The 20,877-nt window shown below is 41.9% G+C and overlaps 9 protein-coding genes and 1 pseudogene across 9 annotated transcripts; 3 read left to right on the plus strand and 7 right to left on the minus strand.

The window, feature by feature from the left end:
- Positions 1-286: 286 nt before the first annotated feature.
- On the plus strand, positions 287-2,398 carry LOC6526533 (phospholipase A1 VesT1.02). The gene is made up of 3 exons (XM_002087607.4): positions 287-506; positions 637-892; positions 1,536-2,398. The coding sequence occupies exons 1-3, from the start codon at positions 437-439 to the stop codon at positions 2,335-2,337; spliced, it is 1,128 nt and encodes a 375-aa protein (XP_002087643.1). The 5' UTR covers positions 287-436; the 3' UTR covers positions 2,338-2,398.
- Positions 2,399-2,683: 285 nt separating this feature from the next.
- LOC122319456 (cell wall protein IFF6-like) lies at positions 2,684-3,162 on the plus strand. The gene has a single exon (XM_043206781.1). It carries the CDS (start codon positions 2,699-2,701, stop codon positions 3,083-3,085), a length of 387 nt encoding a protein of 128 aa, XP_043062716.1. The 5' UTR covers positions 2,684-2,698; the 3' UTR covers positions 3,086-3,162.
- Positions 3,163-8,208: 5,046 nt separating this feature from the next.
- LOC26534700 (trypsin beta) lies at positions 8,209-9,079 on the minus strand. Its single transcript, XM_015199053.2, has one exon. The coding sequence runs from the start codon at positions 9,046-9,048 to the stop codon at positions 8,269-8,271; it is 780 nt and encodes a 259-aa protein (XP_015054539.1). The 5' UTR covers positions 9,049-9,079; the 3' UTR covers positions 8,209-8,268.
- Positions 9,080-9,502: 423 nt separating this feature from the next.
- On the minus strand, positions 9,503-10,475 carry LOC120320849 (annotated as a pseudogene).
- On the minus strand, positions 10,431-11,246 carry LOC6526534 (trypsin delta). Its single transcript, XM_002087608.3, has one exon. The coding sequence runs from the start codon at positions 11,215-11,217 to the stop codon at positions 10,483-10,485; it is 735 nt and encodes a 244-aa protein (XP_002087644.1). The 5' UTR covers positions 11,218-11,246; the 3' UTR covers positions 10,431-10,482.
- A 3,285-nt stretch (positions 11,247-14,531) lies between these two features.
- LOC6526535 (trypsin beta) lies at positions 14,532-15,384 on the minus strand. Its single transcript, XM_002087609.3, has one exon. The coding sequence runs from the start codon at positions 15,353-15,355 to the stop codon at positions 14,576-14,578; it is 780 nt and encodes a 259-aa protein (XP_002087645.1). The 5' UTR covers positions 15,356-15,384; the 3' UTR covers positions 14,532-14,575.
- A 424-nt stretch (positions 15,385-15,808) lies between these two features.
- Positions 15,809-16,671, minus strand: LOC6526536 (trypsin alpha-3). The gene has a single exon (XM_002087610.4). It carries the CDS (start codon positions 16,649-16,651, stop codon positions 15,917-15,919), a length of 735 nt encoding a protein of 244 aa, XP_002087646.1. The 5' UTR covers positions 16,652-16,671; the 3' UTR covers positions 15,809-15,916.
- A 262-nt stretch (positions 16,672-16,933) lies between these two features.
- On the minus strand, positions 16,934-17,749 carry LOC120320569 (trypsin delta-like). The gene has a single exon (XM_039370557.1). It carries the CDS (start codon positions 17,718-17,720, stop codon positions 16,986-16,988), a length of 735 nt encoding a protein of 244 aa, XP_039226491.1. The 5' UTR covers positions 17,721-17,749; the 3' UTR covers positions 16,934-16,985.
- Positions 17,750-18,764: 1,015 nt separating this feature from the next.
- LOC6526538 (trypsin beta-like) lies at positions 18,765-19,642 on the minus strand. Its single transcript, XM_002087612.3, has one exon. It carries the CDS (start codon positions 19,605-19,607, stop codon positions 18,825-18,827), a length of 783 nt encoding a protein of 260 aa, XP_002087648.3. The 5' UTR covers positions 19,608-19,642; the 3' UTR covers positions 18,765-18,824.
- Positions 19,643-19,960: 318 nt separating this feature from the next.
- LOC6526539 (trypsin alpha) lies at positions 19,961-20,820 on the plus strand. Its single transcript, XM_002087613.4, has one exon. The coding sequence runs from the start codon at positions 19,993-19,995 to the stop codon at positions 20,737-20,739; it is 747 nt and encodes a 248-aa protein (XP_002087649.1). The 5' UTR covers positions 19,961-19,992; the 3' UTR covers positions 20,740-20,820.
- Positions 20,821-20,877: the final 57 nt, after the last annotated feature.

Genomic DNA, 20,877 nt, shown 5'->3' on the forward strand with positions numbered 1-20,877 from the left:
CGTCATAAGGAAATACGATGATCTATGGGAAGAGTTGCTCTTCATAGGGAAATACGATGATCTATCAGAAGAGTTGCTCGTCATAAGGAAATACGATGATCTATGGGAAGAGATGCTCTTCATAAGGAAATACGATGATCTATGGGAAGAGAGAGAGCGAGCGATCAGTTATCAGTGGAGTGAGTGGACCACTGAGCACAGACTTGGGGTCGCCGCTCTCCGATCCGATGGGGAAACTGGAGCTCGCACCGCTGGAGCATCAGCATCGAGAGATCGGAGCTGAGCGCTGTGTCAGTTAGTTGCGCACGCAGCAGTCAGCCGGTTGGATCTGCGGCTCATTCCGCCGGGGTGCGAAATCTATAACGGTGGGCATCGGTCAGCGCATACGCACTACTCCAACGGTCAGAAGCCCCCAGGGAGATATCTTGGAGCAGCCATGGTCTCGCAGCTGGGACGGATTAGCATCATGAGTGCGCTGCTTTTGGCACTTGTGGCCCTCGTAATTGGTGGGTAATAAACACACTTTTCAAGGTCTTGTCACAGATATGTGTAGAAATTCAATTGATTGATACATTTGGGGTGTGCCGCTATTTACCAAACTGAGAATGCTGTTTTGTGTTTTACTTCGATTCGCAGCCAGCAGCGAGCAGGAGAAAACCGAACTCGATCCCAATGCCACCTGCAATTACACGCTGGTGAAGAAGAAGACCCTGGGCGTGGATCCCTCCTTCTGGAAGAAGTTCTTCAAGCATCTGATACCCTTCACCAGTTCGAGGGGTAAGATGCAGTTCATACTCTTCAAGCGCGACTTTGCGGACTGCGGCAGGGAACTGTTCGTTGGCGATGTGGAAAACCTGAGGAACTCGGGCTTCGATGCACGTCATCAAACGAGGTAAGTGGCTAAGTTTCCGGAAAGATTAGGGCCCCAATGGCAGATCGAATGGGGGTTTTTGCATCGCAGTGAGTGTGCAACAATTAATTCATTCACTAAACGGAGAGATAATGGCTTAAAAGCTGTGCAAACCTTTCAGCTCAAAACAATTGGCAGTGTATTTGGTATTCCCACTCAGTGAATGCGACGACTAATGGCCAGAAATTAATGCGAGAGCAAAATAACAATCTAATGAATAGAACCAAAACAAATATTTGTCCGAATTCTCTCACCAAATAATTTAATTTTTATATTTCACGACTAACACGAAAACAGGTTTATCTCCTATATTTACATTTTTAGGTTGAGCTTTCGTTTCAGTTATCGCCATTGAGTCATTGCCATTCGACTGACACATAATTAATTGCTAATTAGAGGTTAATACATATTAGTAGCTAACAAATAATAACTGCACAATTTTAAAGCATTAAAAGAGTGATAAGATAGCAGGCGAAGTTGATATCATATGAAGACGAATTGAAATCTGTTTATTTTAAGGGGCATTCACTTTTAAGTTACATGGCTAAGTTTGCATTTAGTCACAAAAAGGAAATGAATATTTTGTAGCGACTCTCATTGTTCTTTCCTGATTGCTCATCTGTAGGATTGTCATTCATGGCTGGATGAGTCAGAGCAAGGGTTCCCATATAAGGAAGGTGAAGAACGCCTATCTGAGCCTGACCAATCCGGGTCCCAATGGAGAGCCCGCCAACTACGAGGACTTCAATGTGATCGTCTGCGACTGGAGCAAGACATCCACGAACGTGAACTACTACGAGGTGGCCAAGATGGTGGAGGACATGGGAGCCCTGCTGGCGGATCTGGTGCGCTATCTCAACCAGGAGGCGCACATGCACTTCGACGACGTCTACGTCATTGGACACTCGCTGGGAGCGCAGATCGCCGGCAGTGCTGGGAAGCAGATTATGCCCTATCGATTCAACACCATATACGCCTTGGATCCGGCGGGTCCACAGTTTCGGGAGAAGAGCGACGAGTACCGCATCGATGCCAGCGACGCCTCCTATGTGGAGTCCATTCAAACCAGCGTTAGCTTTGGCTTCGAGCAGCCCGTGGGACACGCCACCTTCTATCCCAACTATGGGAAGAATCAGAAGAAGTGCTATGTGTATGGCTGTTCGCATAAGAGATCCCATGATTACTTCATAGAATCCCTAACCAGTCCTGCCGGATTTTGGGGTCCACGGTGCGAGCGCCACGACGATGGCACCTGGGTGCTCCTGATGAGCGACGGAGAATTCCGGATGGGCGGAGAGCCCTCGATCCCCAAGAACGGAACCTTCTATGTGAAGACCTACTCAAAGCCACCCTATGCCATGGGCCACCGATGGCAAACGGAACCGCCTCCACGGGAGGATGATGTTGAAAACTCCACGGAGGAGTAGGGTATTAGTTGATATATGTAAATTTGTTAATTAAATGGAGTGAAAACTTTGGTATTTATAATTGGCTCTTGTTTTACTTAGTCTGTTTGGTAACTTTCTGTTATCATGGATTCGTTTTTAGTTTCTTACAGAATTTTCAAAACATTTATTATAAATAGTACACCTATTTTTATAAGCTTGTATTTAAGTAACTTATTTAACCATTAGACAGACCTTCTTATCTTGCAAAAACCTAAGCCAATTAAGTTTTATGGCAAACCATTCACCAAGAAATAACAGAAATAACAACTAGCGAGTGTGCAAGTCTGCTGGAAATTTCTATTAGTAAACCAGACTTCAAGATAGGTATATAAACCTCACGATGCACGAAAGGTCTATCCACTATTTCCACAATATTCAACCGAAAATGTTCCGCGCTCAACGCGTTTGCCTTTATTTCGTAGCTTTTCTGGTCTTGGCAGCTGCCAGACCCAAAATTAGCCCACAAATTTCCCAGAATCAAATTGGATTGCGAGTGATCGATCCTTCTACTGAAGAAAGGGTTCCTTCAAAGTCATCATTAGCGACTGACAGCTCCAGCGAAGAGTTGCCCACAGTGACTTCATCATCTGAGGAAACTAGTGAAGCAGCTGAGAGTTCCAGCCAAGAAACCGCCGAGTCATCTGAAGATTCCAGTGAAGATGAGAGCTCCGAATCTAGTGACGAATCAGCAGAAGGATCCTATTACTATGATTACTATAGTTACTAGTTTATTGATGCATCCCATCACCATTGTACTTTGTGTCAGAATAAAAAAAAACATATCTTTTTGAAGGGACCCGAAAATTTCGTAGAGTAAAAATGAAGCTGTGTTTCTTACTGGTCCTTTCTCTCTTTGGTCTTTTGGCTCATGCAGCAGCATTGCCGGTATCTCAAGCTCCAGTGGATGTGGCAATGGTCACCGGACCCGAAATGGATATTCCAGATATTGATTTTTGGAGCAGGACTTAAAAGGTGCCCAAAACTTGCCAGTTTTTAACCGCACAAATTCTTATTAAACGGTTTAGTTTCAGGATATTTTAGACTGCCTTCTCCGCACGGTTTTTCTTCCCAGTTCGCTGCATACATATTTGGAACAGAATTTTTAATTAAAGCAAACAATATGTTACCCAAATTGTTGCTGCTGCTTTGGGGGCGCTGAGAAGCTGTGCAAAATTGCAGTTTTTGGACAAGAGGCTGCGGCGGGTTGTTGCTAATGCATTTACTTGGCTTAATTAGTTGAGATTCTACATTATTCATACGCCACGTGTGACCAGCGGCCACCCACTCAACCACCCAAAGTGCTGACGCCCGCCGTCTCCTTCTTTTCCTGACAGCATCATAATTTTCACTTAATTAAAGTTGTCGTTGTTGTGGGTGCTGAGTGCTGAGTTTGAGGTTTGAGGTTTAGCCCCGGGCGCAGTTAGAGAGCTGTGGCGGTGCATTCGGGTCGAAAGTTGGGCGGCGGGTGAAAAAACATGGGTATTTATACTCACAAGTTCTCGCTCTTAATTTAATCCAGTCTAACTACGAAAGTTTTCGAATGCCAGGATGCTAGTTTGATCGCAAGAGCTGCTTATTAAAATAGCTTTATGTATTTGGCAAGGATTTGTATGCCTGCAACTGAAAGAAGTGCCGGAAAATATGCAAACATGTATTATATTGTATGTAAACACTAGTTTGAGCTCATATAAAGAAAAATGCCAATCCCACTAAAGTCAGAAAAGGAAACACAATCCCATGAGCATTAAATTTCCCACATGTTTGCGGAAACACAAAGGCAACTTCACAAAGTTGACATGCCAAGACAATTAAAGTTTGGCATAATCGGTTGATTGGCTTAATAAATATCCAAAACCCACTTATCGTAATTGTTATCCTAAAGTGACAGATTGACGGCAAAGCCAAATGGAAGTAGAAATCTTTTGAGGTTCCGGGTGAAAGGACAGCTCGCTTGAATCTCAGGTGGAAAATGGATTCACTTAAATTTTATGCAAAATCATTTATCCTTTTTCTCTTCTCTGTAACCCAAAATAGTTGGCAGCCTTTCGATTTAGCCCGAAGTGGTTTCTTTCGATTGATGATTGTGTGCGAATACCCGAGGGCACAATATTTGCCCCTGAATTTGATTATTTAAATTTGCACATTCGTTTTCATGGCGCATACATTATGTATGAGCCCAGTGTGTGTTTGAACGCCGGCAGTTCCATTATGGCATTCTAATTAAGGCGGCCCACAGAATGTCTCCCAAGTTCATTGTAACTTAGAAACCCCAACTAACTGATGTCCAAGGGAAGCTGAAAAATTCACCTTAAAATTCAGGAGCTAAGCACTTCGAGGAGGAAACCCTTTTGCGTTGACAGCCTGAAAGACCAATTTGTCGCCTCAGAAATGGACCGTGTGAAAGCCTCGGAGTGCCATAACTTTGCTGATGTGTTGGGTGTTGAGATTGTCGCCCCGGAAGCCCCAAAAAAGCCAAAGCGACTGAGAGGAAAAATTAAAGGGAAATCAGGTTTCATTTTGCGGATGGCAAATGGCAAAAGGCTGCAAAGGACCTGGCAAATGAGTGCGATACGAAGGCGATGACAATGACTTACACTGCTGGAAAACCGAACAAGCAGGACAAGGTCCTTGCAGGACATCCACTCCACACTCGCTCAAGTTCATGTGCACACGCACTTAGGTCAGCAGATATCGGGCCGAAAGTTTTACTTACAGATATCGTATAGCCCCCATATCTGTGGATCTCCACGTCGGCAATGCTATTTGTGCAATTTTATAGCGTTTTTATGGCACACAAGTTTTGGTGCTTTGTGCCTTCTGTCGGTGTGTCCTGTGTCCTGCGTCCGTTTTCCTCTTTAAAATATTCAAATTTGATGTGTGTGCGTGCGGGTGGAGCACTCCTGTGTGCTCAACTGTGTAATAGAGACGGTCGTCTTTGAGTTGCGGGAAAGGGTCATAGGAAAAGTGCGAAAACGGTTGGGAAAACCCGCTGAGATTAGCATAACTAACTAACATATATATCTGTAAAAAATGCGGTCTTATAAAATTTTAATTTATTTAATTTATAATTACAATTATTCGTTAGGTTTATTCCTTAGGGCTGTTCCCTAAGATTTTTTCCTGAAATTTATATTAAGCTATTATTTAAAAAAATTTTCATTTAAGACCACTGAGAGTAGGACCTTCGCCTTATATACTATACTATATGCCACATGCTGCCCCATTCACATATCCGTTTCCGTATCTATGTCAGTTCACTTGAGTGCTGTTGTTGTTGCGGCTCCTGCTTTTCGGGCCTTTTTCCAAGTTTGCGGTGTGATTTTATGTGCAAACTTAAATTATACAATTTGGGGGTCCATGAATACATTTTTCCCCATCTCCACCATCTCCACCATTTCCAGCGTCTTGTGCCTTTCAGTTGCTGGTTTTCTGCTGCTGGTTTGCTGTCGAAAGGGACAATGAGTTGCTAAATGCTTTGAATATTCTTCTGGCCATTGCCTGGCATTGCATGCATAATATTGTACGATATATGGCCATGTCAGCTGCGAGTCCTTCGAGTGTGGTCCTGCACAAAGGAGGGGCAAGGAATCCTTGAGACGCCAGTGGGTTTGTGTTGACAGGTCGTGTGTGTCGTGCGGTTTTCTTGCAGAAATTGTTCTCAATCTCAGTTCAGTTCACTGGCAACCAAAAGATTTTGGCTTTGGTTTCGCTTGCAGAGTTCTACATTGCTCCAACCCAATAAACGAGTATTAGAAACCATTTGACATCTGCTCGGCTATTCATCAATTTCATAGGTCCTACAATTTCAATATCAATTGCACTTAATAATATATAAGTGCGCAATTGTTCATAAGAGCCTAACATTTTTAATTGAACATCAAATTGTAAGTAAGATAAGAATGTAAGGGGATATACCACATATATCATTTATGATCTACTTTAACTTTAAACTTTAATTCTAAATTAGTAACGAAACGCGTATTGCTAAGTATTCGTTTCCTTGTTTATGGCAAAATGCAAGTTAATGATTGTGGTCTTTGTGTGGCTTTGGTCGCTCTTAATGCCAGTTAAGCACACAACAAAGTACGCACTTTGTTAACATTTAAAAGCCGGCAATAAAGACACATGCTGCCCTTTTTTTCCGCTGCCCCGCCCCTTAACACCCAACCGCCCACAAATGCAGCTGGGGGTCATATCTTTGTTGTTTTTGTTTTGGACTTAGCCCTTTTTTTGCCGCTTTTTTCTGTGCTGTAAGTATGTGTGTGTTTAATGTCTGGTGGTCGAAAAAGTTAACGTACACGTTCGCAAATATGCTGTCGTGCGCTAATAGTGCATGTGTGCTAACTTTTTTTCAGCACTGTATGGGATTCTGTGAACGGAGTAAACAAATGAGTTGGCTAAAAAAGGGAAAACAAGAGCGGGGATTAATTCAATTATATGTCTGGCAGCTTTTGGCTTACACCTATGCAATTTAAAATCAGAAGTGCTTTTAAAATTGCTTAGTTGCTTTTCACTAGAAATAAATAAATAAATCTGCATACTTTTAGGCACTTTATTTGAATGCCTTGTTCTTGATATACTTCCCTTTGACTTCCTGCAGATATCACAAGCTTCTCCGCATAAACTCAGCTTTAGAGTGGGAAAACAAAAAGGTGAGGGAATCTTCCACTTTAATGGAAACTTGTCCTGGCCCCAGCTGGTTGGCTTTTGTTCCCTGCAGTCGCGAGTGAACAAATTAAACGAGATGGCCACCACCACAGAGCTCTGGGCTCCGGCGCACTTCCCCATTATACCATAAGCACAACATTTATGAAAACTATTTGCGAGAACTCAAAGCAAAGCGCAGCAGAAAAGAAATTGTATTAAAAACAAATACAGCGAAAGGTCGGCGAAAGCCGAGTGAAAGTGGGTGGGCTGCTGCAGAGGGAAACTGGCCGCCAGTTATACAAGATGTTTATAAAAGTCGGGCCTTTCCAGGCACGTTCCATGTCCAGGAGTGCAAACAAGTAAGCAAACAGGCGGAGGAACCAGAAACAGGACGCCTTCGACATGACTTTCCGATGGGAGAGGGGGAAACGGAACGACTCTGAGGTTAGCAGCGTACACTGGGAAAAATATGCAGTGTGTGTGGTCAAAGAGTATGTGGAATTAACACACTTAAAGCGTTTATAATCATATTTTAAGTAGATAAACACGACGGTTACTGAACATGCATGTGTACAAGAGCTGCAAGTAGTGTTTTTTCCAGTGTCTTAATGGCAGTGGCTGCAGCAAACAAATCGCAAATTGAAAAAAGCAGATAAGTAGCAGAAGTTGCACCACTGCCCACTTTCTTTTTGCTTTCGCCCCCGCGAATGAGCGGAGAAATGGGTGCACAGAGAATGGCAAATAAAAATCAGGGACTCGCTTCGTGCTCCTGTCAAGGCAATTGCGCCCTGTTCCAGAGGAGGAGAGATCCTTCCTCCAATCCAACGATTCTCCGATTCCTTGCACTCCAGCCAGCGCCTGGCAACATTGTTAACCCTGCAAGTTATGCATTCTTAATTTAATCGCTGGAATTGACTCTCCAGAGGCAGCTTCCTCCGGCTTAGCGGCTGGGTATTTTCCCCGGGCTCCGTTTTCCATTTTCCCTTTTTCCGGGCGATGTGGGTTTCTGCAGCAGAGATTAGGCATATATCATGCGATTATACTGCACAGTTTGCATTGCCCAATGACTCGGAAATCGCTTTTTCTTGCAAATTGTAGGAGCATCTTTATAAACCCTATTTTCCATTCCTCAAAACTAAATTGTCTTATGTAAGAAATTTAAAAAAAATTATGAATGTTGTAACTTAAAAAGAGTACACACTATTTTGGTTGCTTTTTACATATGCTGCAGTGAATATTTATTTGATTGTGTTGAGAACATTGCTAAACATGTTGGGGAAAAGATTTAATAGCATTCAAAATCCATTCTCGGAAGTAGGGCACACTTGAGAAGAAAGCTGACGACCAGCAGTATTCAAAATTTCCAGAGGTAACACCCACGAGTTTCCGATTAATTACCAATGGTCCTCCAGAGTCGCCTTTACAAGTGGTTTTTCCAACATTTCCAGCGCAAATAGTTGATTGACCATTGGATACTGCACAAAAGTTAGGCGTTTGGATGCGGAGCTTTACCCCTTGAAGATTTATGGGTCCTTTGCTCGGATCCCCCGCATCCGTTCCGTACATACTTCCCCAGCCAGTGGCAAAGGACATCGTTCCAGGTTCAGGATTAGACTCGGCCAAAGGAATGGGCTGCACTTTGTTGGTAAACTCAAGTCGTTCACTTAACCGAACGACGGCGATGTCGTTTTGAACGAAAAATGGATACTCTTTGTGAACATAATATTCATGGATTATTACCGCGGCCACTTTGACAAGAGTTCCATTGGATTGTTTCGAGTGCGATCCAGCGCGAATTTCAAAATATCGGTCATCTATCCTTGTCCCATTATAAAAAAAGCAATGGGCAGCTGTTATGATGGTATCTGCATTGTAAATGGACCCTCCACAAATATGATGTCCTCTTATTTGGAAGGACACCTGCCAGGGAGCCTGTTCTATTTCTATGGGTCCTCCGCCGACGATGCGTTCTTCGGGTCGGATTACTCCTCCTGCGGACAGGAAGTTGAGCGCCAATAGTAGCAGGAAGCTTTCGATGAACATCTCGACTAGTTTTTACTATACTTTGGATTGCAGTGGCTTTACCTCCAAATGAAACGCTCTTTTATACCCCTTTGGTTTGCTTAATCAGTTTGAAGTTATCTGCAAACATTTCTAAATTCAGAACGGAGCAATGTGCAAAATTTTCTAATTAGAAAATTCCAGTAATGGAATGGCTTCTGCATGTATATTTAGCACCTAAATTAGTTATTTTCTAAATTTAGGTTTAACGAAATTCCCCGGGCTCTGTTTTCCATTTCCTCGGCGATGTGGGTTTTTGCAGCAGAGATTAGGCATATATTATATCATGCGATTATACTGCACAGTTTGCATTGCCCGATGACTCGGAAATCGCTTTTTCTTGCCCCCAAATCGGCAAGGATATTAAGTGGCAATCCTTGCAAAGGGGATCGAAAGGAAGGAAGATGATATGAAATAAGAGAATTTTCACTACGCCTTCAATTTGAATGCTCTAAGCATAATATGTATCTATTTAGATGTCAATATATTTGTCATAAGTATTGTTACAAATGCTAAATAGTTGTCTTGAATATTAAGCATAAATTTAAAGATGTTCAATAGCACTTAAGATCCAAGGTTTCAGCACAGCCACATTGGTGTAGACACCGGGGTAGAAGGGAATTGCGCACAACATGCCGTGGGACACAATGCCAACCAGTTGGCCACCGGAGACGAGAGGTCCTCCGGAGTCTCCTTGGCAGGAATCCTTTAGGAGAGCGGCGGCGCAAATCATTACTTCGGTGAGGTATGGATAGGCCCGCCTACAGTCATTTGGGTCCACTATTTTCACCGAGGCTTGCAATAGAACTATAGATCCTAGCCCGGGGATTCCGAATTCTCCCCAACCAGAAATGGTGGCTTCAGTTCCAGCTGCGGGTGCAACATTGGCCAGTGGAATAGGTCTTACGTCGCTATTAAAAATTAGACTGTCCGCCAGTCGAATTACGGCTATATCGTTAAACCAAGCGGGTTTTACGTAGCCTTCATGCCTCCGAATTACAGCAACCCTGACGTGCTGTCCTCCGAAATTCTTCCATACTGATCCAATCGGACGGAATAGAGTAAATCGAAGGGGTTGTCAGTACAGTGCGCTGCTGTTATGACGATCTTTTCACTATAGACAACAGCACCGCACTCGAATTCCGAGTAGCGCACGTGCAAAATATAATTAGCAAAAGAATTTTAATGTACATTTTACAAAGGCGACAAATGTCGTAATCACTTAGAAATTAGAGATATTAATAGGTTCCTCAGTAATTTTTACTGGCACGTGCTCCTTAAATCATCGAAATCATTTAAATAGCCCCATTTTGCTAGACAGGATAATTTGAAAATATTTTACAAATACCAGCAAACTCAAGTACTTTATGTTCTTCAGAGTTTATTTTATTCAAGCTTCATTTACACATTACGTTTTTAGACTCTTTGACTAGCGTCCAAAATCCAGGGCTTGAGCACCGCCACGTTTGCGTAGACTCCCGGGTATTTTGGAAGAGCGCACTTCGCTCCGAAGGACACGATGCCGACGAGCTTGCCATCGGAGACCAGAGGACCTCCGGAATCGCCGGAGCAGGCATCCTTGCCCGGAGCAGCAGCACAGATCATGTCCTTGGTGATTTGATTTTTGTACGATTTGCGGCACTGATCCTGATTGACAATGTTCACCGTAACCGCCAGTAGGGACTTGGCCGCTTCCTTCTTATAGCCAATGTCACCCCAGCCCGAAACCGTGGCAGGAGATCCAACAGGCGGAGAAGTATCGGCCAAGGGAATGACGGCGACTCCAATGCCCAGCCTGAGCTTGGACTGAAGCCTCATCACGGCTATGTCGTTGGCCATGCTCCGGCCGTACTTCTCGTGCCTCAGGAACCGAGATACCCGCACCTCCTGACCACCATAAAGGGTGTACGATGAGCCAACTCGCACGGATAGGTATCCGACGTAGACTTTGCTGAGACAGTGGGCTGCCGTTATGACAATGTCTTCACTGTAGATGGCTGCACCGCACATATGTTCTCCGAAATAGAGAACGGAAGCCTGCCAGGGAACCGATAGAATGGATATCAAGTCGCCGCCCACGATTCGTTCCGGAATCCCTTTAGAGGAAACCAGGGTGACGCTGAAGATCAGCAAAATCCACTGCACAAACATTTCAACTAGAGCTGCACTTACAAGTGGTTTCTGCAAAGGCTTCGGCCTTTTTTTTATAGGTATACCACTGTGAAATGGGGAATTTGTGGCATTGTAGCAAAAAAATGTTAATAGATATTTTAAGCAACAGATACTGAAATAAACCAATTACATGAATATCTAAATGCATGACACGGGCTAAGTGCAAAAATATGTATGGACAACCTTCTTGTAGTTGTTATCTTTTAACTCCTTAAAGTAGAAAGGAATTTTAAGATTCGAAATGCGACCAGTTTTAGAGACGATATGGCAAAATATATCCGAAAATAAACAGGAGTGCCGTATATAGAAGTCATTATATTCCGTGCGCAATTTATTTTAATATAATACAGATCTGTTTAAAAATATTAAATTTTTCACCTCCTTTCTTATTTCAATTTCCAGGAAAAATTTATTTTTTGTGCAAATTGGGGTAAAATATTACTTAATACATAAATTGTCCCACGATGATGAACTTCTGATATAATTTCCAATTCAAAAGCACTCAGATGGAAAACAACAAAATTTTTGTGATTTTTTGAAAAAATAAAGTTGTAAGCCCTTTTAAAAAATGAGACAATTTTCCAAAATAATATTTTTTTAAGATCGGCTGGAAAGTATGGGGAATTGTTAGCCTGATAATTAGCTATACAAAACAGTCATAATTATTGCTGTACATTCATTTTTAGTGATGCTAGTTTTTTATAAATCGGTTTTATGGGCAAAACAACAAATGCTTTTTTGTAAATCGGGCACTTTGGAAAAACAAAACCTTCATGAAATGAATCATAATTGAACTTGCGAAAGTAACCTCTTATAAACGTAAATAATCCGTATTTGTAGTGGCGACTGAAGAGCCGCTAAATTAATTTTAGATCAACCTTAAAAGATATAAACATTTTCTGCCTAGAAGTATGCACTAAATTATGTGATACTCTGAGCCTGGCTTTACGCGACGGGAATAACGTCGATGCATTTTAATAAAAGCTTTACGTAGTTTAAGCTGAGCTTTAATGCACATGCATTTCTAATTAGCTAGCTGCAATTCTGCCAGAACAGAGTTTTGGACACAAATACCAGATAGCTCTGAATTAGGAAATTTTTATGCTGTGGCAGAGGAAATAAGTGCTAAGCAACTCCATCCGTTTCCGTGCTAAAGTCTATTCCTTTTGAAATCCGGTAGAGTGCAAATCGTTGCAGTGGCCGATAAAATATATATATAAATCACATAGTGCCAGTGTCCACGCGGATTGTGAAAATCTGGTGGCGGAAAAATTTGTTCGGCGAAAGCTTAACCAAACTCAAGTGAGTAAAGCCGTTTTCATTTGCATACAGATGCATAACCTTTTGTTGCCCAGGTCACGGAAAGAGTGTCCACGGAGGCAACCAGGCGGCGGACTGACAGCCAGTGCCCTGGGCCCGTCTGGAAAACCCATTTATTTCGTCGGGACTCAACCAGCGGATCTAGCCCAGCAAGCCGAGTTTGCGTCCTGTCCCGAGGAGCACCCTGGGAGGGGCAGGATGGACTACTAGGAGAGCAGCAGCAGAAGCAGTAGGAAAATGATCGGCAAATAACCTCAAGTGTTTAATTGGCCAACAGCGCGCATGCGCAATAACCTACAGTGGCCAGCTTTGGCGTTTCATGAAACATTTAATGCAAATTGGCAGTGCCAAAAGTGACCCCAAATTTTGACCCCTAGTTGACCCCTGTTGACCCCAGCACCCATGTGGGATTAACCTTAAAAGATTCTGAAAGTGAACCTAAGTGTAGATCCGAGCATCCTATGTCCGACTTTAAATTGTCTTGTACATTAAAGCAAAACCATTAAATGGGTTTTAACCCAGTTCTGCTGAATTAAGACTTCTTGTAATTTTCGCCACAATTTTCGACACTCATATGAAATGTTTTTTTTTGTGAATTTGATTCTGGCAATAGAGGCCATGAATAGTTGATGAAAACCCTGAAAAATTAGAATACATTTATTTTTATAATTTAAGTTAAGTTAGTTAAAGTCTACGAAAATTTCTCCTGTTGCGAAGTGAAATGAATTGTGTAGAAGAATGCCTATTGACTCTTTTGTTTAAACTAATGCCTTAAAACCCCAAAGTGGCCTGCCAAAGCAATATAATTTTCAGCACACCTTCGAGGGAGATCGATCTTTCGCCGATGGATAAGATGTGTGAGTTGATATAACCTTGTTTTAAGCGCTAACCAAAACTTAAGAGATATTTATTAAATGGCAATGATATAAAAGAAGTTGAAAACGAATTAAATGCCGGAACAACTGAAATTTGGCTATCGCTGTAATAAATTAAATATATTTTTATAATTTGTCGTGAATTAAAATGAAGTTTAATTGAATTTAATTAAAAGAAATTTCACAATGAAGTTAAACGAGAAGTTGTCCATCAATGAATTAAATTAGATAATCAAAACTATTTCTTATTAATTTAATTCTTATTACAATTAACATTTATATCTAAATCCCACATTTATTTTTACTATATATTTTTAAATCATGCGATACATAAATATTATTACAACTATCTAAGCTTATAATCACACTACCTAAATACGATGTTAGTCTTAATTACTTTACGTTTATTAAATTTAATGTTTAACGAAATTATGAGCAACTAAACATTTCCTGTACCGACTCTACTGATGACTCCACGGTCGTAAGGTTTCAAGGGATCATCGGAGCCATGCTCCTGCGGATGATGATCATAGGTTGGGTGGGCCTCAAGCGAGCACAACAACATCCGTGTCTTCGCAAATGATAGTTTGCTCTCTGTCTTTTCCTCTATCTTTCGTCCTTTCTTCTAACTTTCATTTTCTAGACTTTATTTATTTATTTTTCTTCCGGTTTAGTTCTAGCTCCTATTTTTTGTCGCAAGCACGCTCAATTCTTGTCTTTATTAATAGTAATGTGTAGTCCGTGCCCGAGATCTGGGTGAGCAAGACCACCACCCCCAAAGCCGAAGAGCTAGAGCCGGAATCTAAAGCGTGCCCCGCAGCTCAGATCCTCGAAAGCCTGCCTAACGCAAGGAGTTATAATTCCTTCTTGTACTGAGGACAGTGGCGCACTACGTTACACACTACATATTTATCAAGCTAAGCAAATTGTAGGTGTATCCTTATAAACCATATTTTCTATTTCTCAATACTTCAGATATTTACAACAATCATGTAATATTATTGGATGAATACGTTCAGATGCATTTTGTTATACATTTTTTGTTCGTATTTGTTTTAAAACATATGCCAGCTGTAACTTTTAAAAATAAACACACAATTTCCGTTGCAGTGAATATTCATTTTATTGTGTTAAGAACATTGCTAAACATGTTGGGGAAAAGATTTAATAGCATTCAAAATCCATTCTCGGAAGTAGGGCACACTTGAGAAGAAAGCTGACGACCAGCAGTATTCAGAACCTCCAGAGGTAACACCCACGAGTTTCCGATTAATTACCAATGGTCCTCCAGAGTCGCCTTTACAAGTGGTTTTTCCAACATTTCCAGCGCAAATAGTTGATTGACCATTGGATACTGCACAAAAGTTAGGCGTTTGGATGCGGAGCTTTACCCCTTGAAGATTTATGGGTCCTTTGCTCGCCTTCCCCGCCTCCCCTTCGAAGGTACTACCCCAGCCAGTGACAAAGGACATCGTTCCAGGTTCAGGATTAGACTCGGCCAAAGGAATGGGCTGCACTTTGTTGGTAAACTCAAGTCGTTCACTTAACCGAACGACGGCGATGTCGTTTTGAACGAAAAATGGATACTCTTTGTGAACATAATATTCATGGATTATTACCGCGGCCACTTTGACAAGAGTTCCATTGGATTGTTTCGAGTGCGATCCAGCGCGAATTTCAAAATATCGGGGATCTAGCCTTGTCCCATTATAAAAAAAGCAATGGGCTGCTGTTATGATGGTATCTGCATTGTAAATGGACCCTCCACACCAATGTTGTCCGTATATTTGGATGGAAACCATCCAGGGAACATCTTCGATTTCGGTAGGGTTCCCACCGATAATGCGTTCTTCGGGTCGGATTACTCGTCCTGCGGACAGGAAGTTGAGCGCCAATAGTAGCAGGAAGCTTTCGATGAACATCTCGACTAGTTTTCACGATACTTCGGATTGCAGTGGCTTTACCTCCAAATGAAACGCTCTTTTATACCCCTTTGGTTTGCTTAATCAGTTTGAAGTTATCTGCAAACATTTCTAAATTCAGAACGGAGCAATGTGCAAAATTTTCTAATTAGAAAATTCCAGTAATGGAATGGCTTCTGCATGTATATTTAGCACCTAAATTAGTTATTTTCTAAATTTAGGTTTAACGAAATTCCCCGGGCTCTGTTTTCCATTTCCTCGGCGATGTGGGTTTTTGCAGCAGAGATTAGGCATATATTATATCATGCGATTATACTGCACAGTTTGCATTGCCCGATGACGCGGAAATCGCTTTTTCTTGCCTCAAATCGGCAAGGATATTAAGTGGCAATCCTTGCAAAGGGGATCGAAAGGAAGGAAGATGATATGAAATAAAAGAATTTTCACTACGCCTTCAATTTGAATGCTCTAAGCATAATATGTATCTATTTAGATGTCAATATATTTGTCATAAGTATTGTTACAAATGCTAAATAGTTGTCTTGAATATTAAGCATAAATTTAAAGATGTTCAATAGCACTTAAGATCCAAGGTTTCAGCACAGCCACATTGGTGTAGACACCGGGGTAGAAGGGAATTGCGCACAACATGCCGTGGGACACAATGCCAACCAGTTGGCCACCGGAGACGAGAGGTCCTCCGGAGTCTCCTTGGCAGGAATCCTTTAGGAGAGCGGCGGCGCAAATCATTACTTCGGTGAGGTATGGATAGGCCCGCCTACAGTCATTTGGGTCCACTATTTTCACCGAGGCTTGCAATAGAACTATAGATTCTAGCCCGGGGATTCCGAATTCTCCCCAACCAGAAATGGTGGCTTCAGTTCCAGCTGCGGGTGCAACATCGGCCAGTGGAATAGGTCTCACGTCGCTATTAAAAATTAGACTGTCCGCCACTCGAATTACGGCTATATCGTTAAACCAAGCGGGTTTTACGTAGCCTTCATGCCTCCAAATTACAGCAACCCTGACGTGCTGTCCTCCGAAATTCTTCCATACTGATCCAACTCGGACGGAATAGAGTGCATCGAAGGGGTTGTCAGTACAGTGGGCTGCTGTTATAACGATCTTCTCACTATAGACAACAGCACCGCACTTGAATATTCCAAAATACAGAAGAGCCGCCTGCCAAGGAACTTCTGACATAGGCACTAGGTGGCCACCTACTATTCGCTCCGGTGAAGATCCTGCCGAGATCAGGGTGACGCTGGCGACCACAACAAGCCAGTGGAGGAACATTTCGAACGCGACTAGTGTTAGAAATGACTTCGATCCGGGCTAGTCGTGCTTTTAAGGGTTCCGAGTAGCGCACGTGCAAAATATAATTAGCAAAAGAATTTTAATGTACATTTTACAAAGGCGACACATGTCGTAATCACTTAGAAATTAGAGATATTAATAGGTTCCTCAGTAATTTTTACTGGCACGTGCTCCTTAAATCATCGAAATCATTTAAATAGCCCCATTTTGCTAGACAGGATAATTTGAAAATATTTTACAAATACCAGCAAACTCAAGTACTTTATGTTCTTCAGAGTTTATTTTATTCAAGCTTCATTTACACATTACGTTTTTAGACTCTTTGACTAGCGTCCAAAATCCAGGGCTTGAGCACCGCCACGTTTGCGTAGACTCCCGGGTATTTTGGAAGAGCGCACTTCGCTCCGAAGGACACGATGCCGACGAGCTTGCCATCGGAGACCAGAGGACCTCCGGAATCGCCGGAGCAGGCATCCTTGCCCGGAGCAGCAGCACAGATCATGTCCTTGGTGATTTGATTTTTGTACGATTTGCGGCACTGATCCTGATTGACAATGTTCACCGTAACCGCCAGTAGGGACTTGGCCGCTTCCTTCTTATAGCCAATGTCACCCCAGCCCGAAACCGTGGCAGGAGATCCAACAGGCGGAGAAGTATCGGCCAAGGGAATGACGGCGACTCCAATGCCCAGCCTGAGCTTGGACTGAAGCCTCATCAGGGCTATGTCGTTGGACATGCTCCGGCCGTACTTCTCGTGCCTCAGGAACCGAGATACCCGCACCTCCTGACCACCATAGAGGGTGTACGATGAGCCAACTCGCACGGATAGGTATCCGACGTAGACTTTGCTGAGACAGTGGGCTGCCGTTATGACGATGTCTTCACTGTAGATGGCTGCACCGCACATATGTTCTCCGAAATAGAGAACGGAAGCCTGCCAGGGAACCGATAGAATGGATATCAAGTCGCCGCCCACGATTCGTTCCGGAATCCCTTTAGAGGAAACCAGGGTGACGCTGAAGATCAGCAAAATCCACTGCACAAACATTTCAACTAGAGCTGCACTTACAAGTGGTTTCTGCAAAGGCTTCGGCCTTTTTTTTATAGGTATACCACTGTGAAATGGGGAATTTGTGGCATTGTAGCAAAAAAATGTTAATAGATATTTTAAGCAACAGATACTGAAATAAACCAATTACATGAATATCTAAATGCATGACACGGGCTAAGTGCAAAAATATGTATGGACAACCTTCTTGTAGTTGTTATCTTTTAACTCCTTAAAATAGAAAGGAATTTTAAGATACAAAATGCGACCAGTTTTAGCGACGATATGGCAAAATATATCCGAAAATAAACAGGAGTGCCGTATATAGAAGTCATTATATTCCGTGCGCAATTTATTTTAATATAATACAGATCTGTTTAAAAATATTAAATTTTTCACCTCCTTTCTTATTTCAATTTCCAGGAAAAATTTATTTTTTGTGCAAATTGGGGTAAAATATTACTTAATACATAAATTGTCCCACGATGATGAACTTCTGATATAATTTTCAATTCAAAAGCACTCAGATGGAAAACAAAAAAATTTTTGTGATTTTTTGAAAAAATAAAGTTGTAAGCCCTTATAAAAAATGAGACAATTTTCCAAAATAATATTTCTTTAAGATCGGCTGGAAAGTATGGGGAATTGTTAGCCTGATAATTAGCTATACAAAACAGTCATAATTATTGCTGTACATTCATTTTTAGTGATGCTGGTTTCTTATAAATCGGTTTTATGGGCAAAACAACAAATGCTTTTTTGTAAATCGGGCACTTTGGAAAAACAAAACCTTCATGAAATCAATCATAATTGAACTTGCGAAAGTAACCTCTTATAAACGTAAATAATCCGTATTTATCAAGCTAAGCAAATTGTAGGTGTATCCTTATAAACCATATTTTCTATTTCTCAATACTTCAGATATTTACAACAAACATGTAATATTATTGGATGGATACGTTCAGATGCATTTTGATATACATTTTTTGTTCGTATTTGTTTTAAAAAACATCCCACCTCTAACTTTTAAAAGAACATATACAGTTTCTGTTGCTTTTGACATATGCTGCAGTAAATATTTATTTGATTGTGTTAAGAACATTGCTAAACATGTTGGGGAAAAGATTTAATAGCATTCAAAATCCATTCTCGGTAGTAGGACACACTTGAGAATATTGTTGGCGTTTCGCAAAATTCCCCACCTGCGGAGTTAACACCCACAAGTTGCCGATTAATTATCAATGGTCCTCCAGAGTCGCCTCTGCAAGTGTTTTGCCAATAATATCCAGCGCAAATCCTTGATCCATCATGGGATATTCTACAAAAGTTAGGCGATTCAATGCGGAGCTTTACTCCTTGAAGATTTATGGGTCCTTTGCTCGGATCCCCCGCATCCGTTCCGTACATACTTCCCCAGCCAGTGGCAAAGGACATCGTTCCAGGTTCAGGATTAGACTCGGCCAAAGGAATGGGCTGCACTTTGCTGGTAAACTCAAGTCGTTCACTTAACCGAACGACGGCGATGTCGTTTTTAAGAACGAAAAATGGATACTCTTTGTGAACATAATATTCATGTATTGTTACCGCGGCCAATTTGACAAGAGTTCCATTGGATTGTTTCGAGTGCGATCCAGCGCGAATTTCAAAATATCGGGGATCTAGCCTTGTCCCATTATTAAAAAAGCAATGGGCTGCTGTTATGATGGTATCTGCATTGTAAATGGACCCTCCACACCAATGTTGTCCGTATATTTGGATGGAAACCATCCAGGGAACATCTTCGATTTTAGTAGGGTGCCCACCGATAATGCGTTCTTCGGGTAGGTTTACTCCTCCTGCGGACAGGAAGTTGAGCGCCAATAGGATCAGGAAGCTTTCGATGAACATCTCGACTAGTTTTCACTATACTTTGGATTGCAGTGGCTTTACCTCTAAATGAACAGGTCTTTTATACCCCTTTGGTTAGCTTATTCAGTTTGAAGTTATCTGCAAACATTTCTAAATTCAGAACGGAGCAATGTGCAAACTTTTCTAATTAGAAAATTCCAGTAATGGAATGGCTTCTCCATGTATATTTAGACCCTAAATTAGTTATTTTCCAAAGTTAGGTTTAACAAAATTCCTATTATATTTTTAGATACGTAAACTATGCATGCAGAAACCTTAAAATTATTCAGCTTAAAATAGAATATTGCTATTTGAGGCGTATAAAAGACTGGTTGTTTTGAAGGTAAAGCCACTGCAATCCAAAGAATCATCCAAACTGGTCGAGATGTTCATCGAAAGCTTCCTGCTGCTATTGGCGCTTAACTCCCTGTCCGCAGGACGAGTAAACCGGCCGGAAGGACGCATCATCGGCGGAGGACCCATTGAAATAGAACAGGCTCCCTGGCAGGTGTCCTTACAATATAATGGCCGGCATCATTGCGGTGGCTCCATTTATAGCGAAAATATCATCATTACTGCGGCCCATTGCTTTTTCGGTAAAAACGACAGACGAGGATTTAAAGTTCGCGCAGGATCCGCCCTAGCAGATTCCAATGGAACTCTTGTCGATTTGGCCGCTGTAATAGTCCACAAAAAATTTGGGCTTGATATAAATATGAACGACATCGCCATCGCGAGGTTAAGTAAGCCACTTGAGTTCACAAGCAAGGTTCAGCCCATTCCTTTGGCTAAGACGAATCCTTCTCCTGGATCAATTGCCTTCGTCTCCGGCTGGGGAATGTCATATATTTTTAACAATGGGACGATGTCATCTCCAAAACAACTTCAAGGATTAACCCTGCGCATTAAGAGTCCTTTCACCTGTTCACCTTTCACCGGTTCCTCACAACTATGCGCAGGAACTTATGGGAAAACGGTTTGCGAAGGCGATTCTGGAGGACCATTGGTGGTTAACAAACAACTTGTGGGTGTTGTCTCTTGGGGTAAACGAGATTGCTCATCTAGAGCATTCTTCGCCAGTGTTCCTTATTACCGCGAATGGATCTTAAACGCAATTGCCTCAATTCAGTAACACTTCCAAGTAATGTCAGCGAAACCAAATAAATAAATAATAAACCAAATAAATAATTTCCTTACCATTGTGTGAATTATACATGTGCCTTTTGTTGGCTAAGAACATGAAAGGTATTTTTCATTATAGCCATGGTCA

The sequence above is a fragment of the Drosophila yakuba genome, chromosome 2L (genome assembly GCF_016746365.2).
Source record: "Drosophila yakuba strain Tai18E2 chromosome 2L, Prin_Dyak_Tai18E2_2.1, whole genome shotgun sequence".
Taxonomy (NCBI): domain Eukaryota; kingdom Metazoa; phylum Arthropoda; class Insecta; order Diptera; family Drosophilidae; genus Drosophila; species Drosophila yakuba.

What these genes read in the sequence shown, in the direction of transcription:
- LOC6526533 (XM_002087607.4), top strand. Translation starts at nt 437, where the DNA reads ATGGTCTCGCAGCTGGGACGGATTAGCATCATGAGTGCGCTGCTTTTG. An exon ending in ACTTGTGGCCCTCGTAATTG is followed by an intron (nt 507 to 636) that starts GTGGGTAATAAA and finishes TTCGATTCGCAG; the next exon opens with CCAGCAGCGAGCAGGAGAAA. An exon ending in GATGCACGTCATCAAACGAG is followed by an intron (nt 893 to 1,535) that starts GTAAGTGGCTAA and finishes GCTCATCTGTAG; the next exon opens with GATTGTCATTCATGGCTGGA.
- LOC122319456 (XM_043206781.1), top strand. Translation starts at nt 2,699, where the DNA reads ATGCACGAAAGGTCTATCCACTATTTCCACAATATTCAACCGAAAATG.
- LOC26534700 (XM_015199053.2), bottom strand. Translation starts at nt 9,048, where the DNA reads ATGTTCATCGAAAGCTTCCTGCTACTATTGGCGCTCAACTTCCTGTCC.
- LOC6526534 (XM_002087608.3), bottom strand. Translation starts at nt 11,217, where the DNA reads ATGTTTGTGCAGTGGATTTTGCTGATCTTCAGCGTCACCCTGGTTTCC.
- LOC6526535 (XM_002087609.3), bottom strand. Translation starts at nt 15,355, where the DNA reads ATGTTCATCGAAAGCTTCCTGCTACTATTGGCGCTCAACTTCCTGTCC.
- LOC6526536 (XM_002087610.4), bottom strand. Translation starts at nt 16,651, where the DNA reads ATGTTCCTCCACTGGCTTGTTGTGGTCGCCAGCGTCACCCTGATCTCG.
- LOC120320569 (XM_039370557.1), bottom strand. Translation starts at nt 17,720, where the DNA reads ATGTTTGTGCAGTGGATTTTGCTGATCTTCAGCGTCACCCTGGTTTCC.
- LOC6526538 (XM_002087612.3), bottom strand. Translation starts at nt 19,607, where the DNA reads ATGTTCATCGAAAGCTTCCTGATCCTATTGGCGCTCAACTTCCTGTCC.
- LOC6526539 (XM_002087613.4), top strand. Translation starts at nt 19,993, where the DNA reads ATGTTCATCGAAAGCTTCCTGCTGCTATTGGCGCTTAACTCCCTGTCC.